The sequence below is a fragment of the Denticeps clupeoides genome, chromosome 7 (assembly GCF_900700375.1).
Source record: "Denticeps clupeoides chromosome 7, fDenClu1.1, whole genome shotgun sequence".
NCBI classification, from domain to species: Eukaryota; Metazoa; Chordata; class Actinopteri; order Clupeiformes; family Denticipitidae; genus Denticeps; species Denticeps clupeoides.
Window position 1 is genome coordinate 18,928,274 of NC_041713.1, and position 10,250 is coordinate 18,938,523.

A 10,250-nucleotide genomic window follows, 5' to 3' on the forward strand; every position below is an offset into this window, starting at 1 on the left:
TAGGGGCGTACTCACTTCTGTGAACTACTGGAAATGTGGAAATGCATTAAGGATGCATGAGAGTAAACCAAACAAATAAACACAAAACTATTGTGTAGCGTACATTGCGTGGTACGATATAATATGTTTTAGTAGTTATAGTCTGTCAAAGATGGGATGCCACTTTTGTAGTGCATTCGGAGAATCTGATCTAAATATTAAAAGTGTAGGGAAGGGGTTGATTTGTGAAGGAGGACGATAATCAGCTCATGTAAAATTCATGTAAATTGTAGGCGCTTGCCGTCCAAGTTGGCCGATATCACCTTCTCTGAACACAAGGCACAGGCCCGGCCCTAACATATTTTGAGCCCTAGGCAAGATTTTCGGTGGTGCCCCCAGAATGTTTTTACTAGCACAAATATGTGCCATTTACCTGCAACAAAATGCCTTTTTTTTTTCTCGTCACCTTTAAAAATGTGCCATGAACCTGGTTGGCTTGCCCTGTTGGCTTGCCGTAATGGACGGGGAAAGGCAGTGGCCTCATAGGAAAGTTAAATATCATTATTATTATTACTATTAATACTTAAAAGGCTTTAAGTTCATGTGGGCTTGTTTTTTCATATTAAGACACATTATTACCAACTAATTTTTCTTCCTTTGTTTGTAGTGTAATGTTTGGCCTGCTTATTTCCTTGTCACAATGTAATTTTTTTCTTGTAATAATCCCCTTATATTGGTAGATCTACTTGGTATTTCATCTGTGGCACTTTCATGAGATTGTTTGTGGTTGTCAGTCTTTATGTAGTCCAAATAATGGTTGAGCCAATCAGTTGAACTGATTGTAAGTCGCTCTGGATAAGGGCGTCTGATAAATGCTGTAAATGTAAATGTTTGGATGTAAAAATGAGCACAAATGTATTTTTTAGTTCCGTCACGCAAGACTTTGAAGAACCAGTGGGCTAATTAATTTTTTTTCAGGAAAAAAACTGACACAACTTCCTGGCTGTGCCAAACAGTGTGGTTGGTGAATGGTGTTGATGACTTCATTTCCATGAATCCCTGCTCAACTTCTAAAGGCCGTCCTCGTCCTGCCTCTCTCCTCCTTATTAGCATTTAAAGCTACAGACACTGAAAAGGTCTGAAAAACTGTCATTGTGGGACTGAATAAAAGTGGCTGTAATTCTGCACCACGGCTAAATTTTGGAAAGAGACTTCAGAGAGAGCATTGGGGGACCAATAAGACAAAAAAAAAAAAAAAAACAGAACAAAGCAAGACAAAGCAAATAAAAAAACATAATAGGGGTCCTTTAACACATATAGTAAGATTTTGTATATTAAATTCACATAAATTGATGTTACCACCTTAGCACCTTGGTTCTCGAGCTGTGGTACTCAGGTCCCCTCTAGTGGCATATTGGCTGGCATATTGCTAACACCATGTGGTATTATGTGGCACGGTGAGGGTCCTCTTTCACTTTGTGTTTGCAGTAATGACAGCGGATGAAAAGAACATGACGTCTAAACTAGTTTAATATCAGAGAGAGAAAACTATTTACTGAGGCGAAACGTTGCCTGTAAGTATAGAATATAAAAAAAAAATCGTTCACCTCAAATTACGATGTGGCGGCCAGTGATGCGGACGAAAACAACGTTGTGGAGGGCGGCCAGCTGACGAGCCGAGTGAGGAACTGAGCCGAGACGAGCCGAGCCGCGCCGAGACGAGCCGAGCCGCGCCGAGAGGAGCCGAGCCGCGCCGAGACGAGCCGAGCCGCGCCGAGACGAGCCGAGCCGCGCCGAGAGGAGCCGAGCCGCGCCGCCAGCGCCGGCCACTTCCTGTCTCGCGCCCAGTTCCTGTAGCGAGGACCGACGGGGGAAGGGATGGCGGAGAAGAGCCCCGACTTCGACGGCGCGGCTGGTCGGAGGTGTCCCGCCGCGACGTCGGCAGAGAGGATGCAGGCGTGCGCCAGCGACGTGTCCAAGTGGGTTCGCCTCAACGTCGGCGGCACGTACTTCCTCACCACGCGGCAGACGCTGTGCCGAGACCCGAAGTCTTTTCTGTACCGACTGTGCCAGGCCGATCCCGACCTCGACTCTGACAAGGTGCGTTAGCATGCTAGCGTCCTGTTTGCGGAAACTTAATGGAAACTTTTTTTTTTTTAATTTTGTTGTAATTTTCACATTTTCACACGAATGCGCCCCGCCAGACGCAGAACACTTCGCGTGGGAATTGAAGCCGTCGCTGGATGTGTTAGCATGTAGCCCGGGTCATAATCTCCCAATGGCAGCGTTAGCGTTAGCGCCGCGAATTAAACGTTTTACTCTGGGCGAATGCGTAGCTAAAGCACCAATTTCCGCGTCAGCAAGCTAATAGATGCCTTTTTTTTGGACGCTTATTCGGTGTAATTCAGGCCGGCATCGGAAAATGCAAGTATTCAGAATGCCGGACCATCACGGCTCTCCTACAAAAGGAACCATCCCGTCCTAAAATTGACATTTTAACCTCCCTTTTAAGATCTCGGTTATTTCAAATCGCTCGTTGACGAACCAGGCAAACCATTGCCATGTCTGGAGCTTATCCCGTCCCTCCAGGGTTGGAAGATGGGGTAACCCTGGGCGTCCAGCCTGATGTTCCGAATCGAGGCCGATTTGGGCTGAAACCACGAAAGCATGAGTTGTGCAGGGCACTTTGGCACGGCCAACGTAATCTGACCAAAGCGTACGCGTGTGAATGCAAATATGGTTTTTTTACTTTCCACGACGCGTCCTCGCCGTATTTCTGTTGCTGGAAACTGAGATCCGACGTTAGTCATCGCGTGGGTTTTTTGCCCTCCACGTACGATGAGAAATACGGTCGCCTGCAGGATTTTTTCGACCGATAAAGGTCATCATGCATCATTTAACAGGACAGTGACATTTGAGCAGCCGGCAAAGACGGCTCAAAGATTTATTATTTTTTTTTGTCCCCCTTTCATTTTAGCAAGTTCACAGGTAACGGGAATTCTAGCACGTGGACGTTTGCCTTAATTTCTCTTGACTGCTCTGTTCGTTCTCATCTTGTATTGATCCTTGCTAATTACGGTGTCCGCGCGGGGAAGGCTGTGCATGTGGGTGTGTTTAAATGTCAGCGGCGCGTCTTCATGTCTCGTCCTGAGCACATTTGTCTGTTTCATGTTTTTGCGCTAATCTCCTGAACTTGACGCTCTTCCAGGATGAAACGGGCGCCTATTTGATAGACCGAGACCCAACTTACTTTGGCCCGGTGCTCAATTACTTGCGGCATGGTAAGCTCGTGCTCAACAGAGGCCTTGCCGAAGAAGGTATGAATCTGCATCGGACACGCCTTTTAGCCTATTTCCACTTCCTTTGTATTTTTCTTTCTTTCTTTTTTCTTTCTTTCTACTTGCCATTCAGCACCTTCGGTGTTGCCTTTCACTCGTGTTGTTGTTCTTGATGCGCTGGTGTCAGGAGCCTTAAATAATTTGTTGGTGCCCAAGGTGTGCTGGAGGAGGCCGAGTTCTACAATATCACGTCGCTGATTAAGCTGGTCAAAGACAAAATCCGGGAGCGGGACTGTAAAACCGCCCAGGTGAGTTGAGAGGATGAAAATGGACACTCAGTCTGTTATTAATCCCTTCTGTACACTGTCGGCTCACGGTCGAAATGGAATTTTTATCATTGTGGCATGTCTTTATTGAATTGTAATTCCTGGCCTAATAGGCTCGAACCTTTTTTTTGTAGTTTTGTAAAACCAGTGTTAAAACCAGACACGTTTGTGCATGCTGAGGTGGCAGGAAAGTGCAGAGACGTCCTCCGGAGAAGCGGCTTCCCGTGCGCTTTTCGGTTAACAGGTTGATTTAAGAATCTTGGCCCACGGCTGACATGTTATTGCCAGGCTTGTGAGGTCAGTAATTGGCGCAGTCTGCCAGCAGAACTCACCACCCTACGTGGAGAAGTACCGTGCGGTGTAACGTGCTAAACTGCCTTCTGATCAGTACGATTGTATCTTGAGAGGCTTATTTATTGGTATTTATTTATTGTATTTTTTCCGTTTTTTGTTTTCTAGAAAGTCTTAGATCAGGTCGGGTTTGTGCGTGGCCGCCATGCAAATACTGCCTCTTCCTCTTTCCTTCCTCCAGCTTCCTGTAAAACATGTGTATAGAGTCCTTCAGTGCCAAGAGGAGGAACTAACACAGATGGTCTCTACCATGTCAGATGGCTGGAAGTTTGAACAGGTAGGTACCATTAATACCGCTGTCTCACTTTTATTTTTTGTGCATTTTCTGGTAATTGCATTGGTGCACATTGTTGCTTTGAACTAATGAATATCTAAATGCCAAAGAAAGGTTTTGTAGTTTTAAAACATATCAATATGAACAGATCAATACCAGCTTTTTGATGAAAAAAAGCAACCAACTGGCTTTAGCATTATAGTTATAACAGAATTGTGACCATTTTGAAAAACTTAGATGTTTTTTTTTTTTAATGAACTTTACAATTGAACTGGAAATGTCTGAGCTTTATGATTATAGTGTGCAGTCTTTCATGAAATGCAGTTTATGATATTCTTCGTCTGTTTTAGGTAAATGAAATGACTAACTGTGATTTCTGATCTTTCAGCTGGTCAGCATCGGCTCCTCATATAACTATGGAAATGAGGACCAGGCGGAGTTTCTCTGTGTTGTCTCAAAAGAGCTTCACAACCAATCATATGGCACGAATAGTGAGCCTAGTGAAAAAGCAAAGGTGAGGAGATAAGACACAAACTTGGCAGGGTTTATTTAACAGGCAGCTACATAAAAAGAAATATTTTATTAATTATATTGTACGTATATAACTGTACACAACTTGAGGTGCATTATGTAGATTTAGGGGACCAATCATGCCAACGAAAATCATGCCATGACTTCTGAATTAAACATACAAGATGCCCCCATCAGTCACAAAGACAATAATATCAAGCAAGCCATAGAAAATAATGGGTTTCAAAGCAAAACAAAGCAGCCCCTCCCCATCCAATCACGTTAAAGGTTAAAGCCACGCATACTTCAACGCGAGCAAGAAAGCCCGCTCTCAACTCGCGATATGCTAGTAACAGCACAGTAGTGTTATGCTACAGTTGTTAAGTCTCATAGTATAGCGAATACTGAACTGAAAATTGCAATGTTTGTCGAATTGTGATTGTACCATCATGCACTGACTCAACGTGTACCTGTGGTCACATGTCACAACAGAAATGGCGCAGGAAAATCTAGGCTGATTAGCAGTTCTTGGGCAATCCGAACCACCATGGTCCCGAATTTTACAAAGAGACCTAGGCGGAAATCATTTACATTTTTTATGGCAGTAGTTATGGGGACAGTCCCGCTGTTCAAGGACACAACCTGGGTTTTCTTGTTTTTAGGCGAGTGTGTTACCCACTCGGCCACTACCACCCATGTCATCTCCATAAATACCAGTCTGGTTATCTTATATTCATAATGGGTGCTTTATGCTCCGAAGGGAGCAGGTGACTTCTGGCTGGCCGTAATGCACACTTTTAAAAAACGTGAGCTATATAAAGAAATAAGCAGAATGAGCCATTCTAATATAAGATCTTTTTGCATGCAGTGCGTTTTACAGTTGTGTACAGTGGTGATGGTGAGAGAATTCTGGATTTTCACCCTAGCACATGCACACTAGCCTCCTCCCACCCCCTGCATATTAGCTGGCGTAGAATGACTTTCAGCTTATTATCCATCTTGAGACACACACGGTGATGGAGATCCGCTTCAATATTTAATAGCCGGAACATCTTATGTTCTCCCGGGGTAGACCACATAGCTGTGCTCCTGCGAAAATACAAGGATGTGTTGCTTTTCGGTAAGCTTCGCAAGAACACTGCGTTGTTGCCTAATGACAGACTGCTCAGTATTGATGTTTGGCTATGTAGAGATGATTTAGGGGTGTAATGATTTACATTTTGTATCAATTGTATTTATTTATTTTAAAGCATTTCTAGCCAGTTTTCAAATAAAAATGTAGGTAACCACAATGCAAGCTCATTCTAGATTTAGATCGTTACACCCTTTGTAGTGATGCACAAGTGCTTAATGCTGCCCATAATATCCCTGTAATGTCACACTTCCTTCCTGATGAAGTCATCTTGAAGTCGACCTTTTTCCTCTCCAGATTCTTCAAGAGCAAGGCTCTCGAATGTGAAGACTATCAACGAGGGGTTTTTTATCCTGCCGAGACGCCCAGTCATAAACACACACTCTTTATCACTTTCTGAGACTCCCCACCAAAGGGGAGAGAAATCTGTTTTGAGAAGACATCTTGTTTCGTGTTTTTTTTAGGTGTAATTGACACTTGTTTGTGCCTGCACAGTAAAACTGGACTCTCTAGTTTCTTTCTTTTCTTTAATCTTCACTTTTTTTGGATGGGAAAGAATAACTGTAATATCTATCTTTCCATCAATAAGGCAGGAATATGCATGTCAGTCGTAAGCTGAGCAAAAAGGGTCGTGGCGTTCTTGCACGGCCCGACGTCTACTCAGGGTCTCCTACTGAGTTTCAGAGGATGTTTTACTAATAAATCCGATGGTCCAGTGAGCAGTTTTGACAAAAAAAGTCTTTAAAATACACTCATTATGCCATATAGAGTAAAGGCTGCAGGCTAATGTCTCACATCAGTGCAAGGTAGTTCAGAGGCAGGTTAAATGAGGCGATGGTGAGCTTGGGTTTATGGGTGGAATCAGATGATGTTGGTGAAGAGAGGAGAATTTTAGTTGTGGTCAGGGAAACGTTTTAGGTGATGTTAAGAATGTCATCATAAAGAAGAGAGGCTGTTTAAAACGACATGAAATTAGTCTTCCATCCCTGGAGTTAATCCTAAGGTTATTTGCATGGCAATGGAACTGGAACAAAGAATTATTATTATTGTTATTATTTGTCTACCTGAAACTTTGTAATTGCTTTTTTTTTTTTTTTTAGATACTAGTGTCAACATGTGGACCAGCCTTTTCCCCCTTTTATAATTTGTTTCTGTGTTTGAGAACTGGCGGCTGGCCTTATGTGCATGGTGGGGATTTATGTTTTGATATTTTGGATGGCGATGCCAGTGCTTACTGACAGTGACTGTTATTGATTGGTGTTGCAATAGATTATTATTGTTTTGTTTGTTTTTTTACCTTATTCAAAAGATATTTTTTAGAAACAAGCAAGCTTTGCGCTGCTTGGCAAAGCACACATGTGGCTTGTGTCATGGGTGTATTTCTGTGTGCAGGGGCATGTTCCTATATGACCACTTGCACATTCCAGCACCAAGTCATTTCTCCAGTTTGACTATATAAGCCTAGACTTAGCTTTATACAATGCAACTCAATGCTGCGCTGTGGCTCTGGACTGTAGCAATTTTAAACAAGTTGTGCAAATTTGATCTCAGAGCTCTGATGTTGCTTCATTTCTTAAGCAAATATTTATAAAAAAAAAAAAAAAAGAATTGTGTGCACTCTTCAACTATATTTGAAGTTGAATGGTTTATCAAAATACTGTCAACATATTGTCCATTTGTAAAACATATCTTCTGACTATGTTGCCTTTGTTCAATGACCAACTTAATATCTGAACTTCAATTTGGTCAGGGATCAAGTAAATGACTTTGCTAGGCTACATGTCTATCTGTTTGGCATTGTATATATTTAGAGGAAAGGATATATAGATCGATATATATATATATACACATACTCTGACGTGTTACCAGTGCATGCTGTATTCCCCCCCCCCCCCTGATTTCACAAGATACACACACTTAAACACAAAGGGCTTAAATAGTGGAATACAAGCTATAATCTTTGAAGGGGTCAGGTTCACCTCTCTTAATGCCTGAGAAGGGCAAAGTTTACATGGCTGGTGTTTTTGTAATCGTAACACGTTTACTTACCGTTGACTTCTTTTGTGATGCCACCTTCTACTTTTTGGTTTGTTATGAATGCCTGTATGTTTACATATCCTTTCAATCACCTAGTAGGTTACGGTCGACCTCGTGTCTTAGCAACAGGCAAGTCGAGTCGAAGCCCCCACCCACCCCTGTAGGCGGAGTGTTAAATTGCTTGCTCACCGAGTCCAGTCGTATCGTGGTGAAATGTGCCTCCGTAGCCCCTGAGGTTCCACACGCCCGCTGGAACGTCCTCGGGCTTTGGTCACTCGACATATCTTGGAGATCTGAGGCGTCTCCTCTTTACGTACTTAAGGGGGCACATTGGTCCTCACACCTGTGCCACTTTGACTGCAGCACTGGTTCAATACTTTGTTTGTCGCATCCCTTTTAGGTTCTAGACACGGCGACGGGAAATCCGCTGTGAAATCCATGCAGTGTGCAGGAGATAAAATAAAAAAAATATAGATATATAAATAAAAAAAACAGACTGAAATGTTATTTGTTCCACGTTTTCACTGCTGTTCCTACACTTATCCTAAAATGTTTTTGTATTTTTTTGTATGCTCAGATTTGTGTATACACATACTATATTATATATGTTATTGCAAGCTATGACTAAGGGGAAAATGTATATTATGGTAATGCTAGACTTGGTCAAAAATAAATAAAGAAGTGGTCTTGAATTTAAGACTGATTAAGACATTGATGTTGGACGTTTATTTCTTGGATCTGCGCAACGTGTATGAAATGTATTCTATTGGTGCAATGCTGCAATTGATTTTATGCCAAAGTTTTACTGATTTAATTTCTTGGCTGAGCGAGCAAAGTTCTCCACCAGATACAACGCAATAGAGATACAATACTACAAAGAACAAAATGAGGTTTGTTAGGATTCACTTGGGTCTGTGAACGGTTTTGGTTATCAATGGTAATTTATTTTTTAGCGTTGTGTGCTAGGACTGGTGGTTTTTACCACAGAGCTATTGTTTGGGCATAAAACTATCATGCGCTTTTTATGTTCAGCTTGATTTATTGTACTTTGCTGTCTGACATTTAACCATAGTGTAGTAATAGTATAGCGCTGCACAGCAGTGGAACAATAGAGGGCGCTATTGAGTTTAACAAACAAACAAACAAACAAACTCAAACACCTATGTTGATACAAAACGTCTTAAATTAATGTGTCTGTATGAGTTGGAACTGGCTGCTGACTTGTAGCCAATTATTGATAAGTATTGGTTTTGTTTTTGTATCAGCCATTAACAAACACCACAGACATTTCACTGAAAGAGACAGCCCTGCAGCCAAAGGCGAAAACACTTTGTGTCCGCAGAGCTGCAGCCAATAAAACGCTGTTGCTGGGTAGAGGAACAGATCACAAGTCCCCTTACCTCCATCTTTGCTGCTGTGCTGCTCAAAAATGTGTCCTGTTCGTGTGTGTGTGCACACTCCAAGTCTACTTTAAAAAGAAAAACTTGCTTGACTAACTTATTTCACCATAATGAGTCATGGAAAGGATTTTCACTTAAAAAGCATAGTCATGAAGAACAGCTGTGATTGGTGCATCATGGGCTTCTGGAATGTCAGCATTCTTCAACAATTGGGAGACAGGTTGGGACACGCGGTGGGGCGGTGGCAAGGCGACTGATGACTCTGGCACACACGCCACAACAACAAGCCAGCCAGACTCAATATTCTGTTGGCCACACAACCCCAGCCAGAATTCAGGGATTCAGAATTCCAGCCAGGATGAACCCCATGCCAGGTGCCCGGTGGAGGAGAGGGATGGAGGAATGAGCAGAATAAATAAAAATAAAAGTCCATCTGCCTTTAGTTCCAGAATAGTATGTAGTTTGGCCGCATATTCATGCAATGCAAGGAAAAGACCTCAAGCAAACGGCACTAAAATATTTTACAAACATCCTATAAGCAGAAAAAGAATGCCGATTTCTCAAATTACACAAAGACCTGATGCCCTTGTTTGATTGATTTCTTGGCTTCTAAATTCTAACTGTGGGTGATCTGATGAGATACTCCAATTTTATAGATGACCATTTATATTTTCTGAAATAACCAATCGTTGAAATTGTGATCCTTTTTAACATTTAACATTATTTTTCGGAAATGTATTCATTTAACAGAGTCAGCACACAAATACAACTGTATTTGGGTGGTAGTAGCCTAGTGGGTAACACACTCGCCTATGAACCAGAAGACCCAGGTTCAAATCCCGATTACTACCAGTGTGTCCCTGAGCAAGACACTTAACCCTATTTTTCTCCAAGGGGGAGGGGGGGGGGCGGCTGTCCCTGTAACTACTGATTGTAAGTCGCTCTGGATAAGGGCGTCTGGTA

General features: G+C 42.4%; 1 protein-coding gene across 1 annotated transcript; it reads left to right on the forward strand.

Moving 5' to 3' along the window:
• Nucleotides 1-1,802: 1,802 nt before the first annotated feature.
• Nucleotides 1,803-8,596, forward strand: kctd5a (potassium channel tetramerization domain containing 5a). The gene is made up of 6 exons (XM_028987696.1): nucleotides 1,803-2,079; nucleotides 3,188-3,296; nucleotides 3,474-3,565; nucleotides 4,116-4,211; nucleotides 4,597-4,722; nucleotides 6,148-8,596. The coding sequence occupies exons 1-6, from the start codon at nucleotides 1,858-1,860 to the stop codon at nucleotides 6,175-6,177; spliced, it is 675 nt and encodes a 224-aa protein (XP_028843529.1). The 5' UTR covers nucleotides 1,803-1,857; the 3' UTR covers nucleotides 6,178-8,596.
• The last annotated feature ends 1,654 nt before the right edge of the window (nucleotides 8,597-10,250 follow it).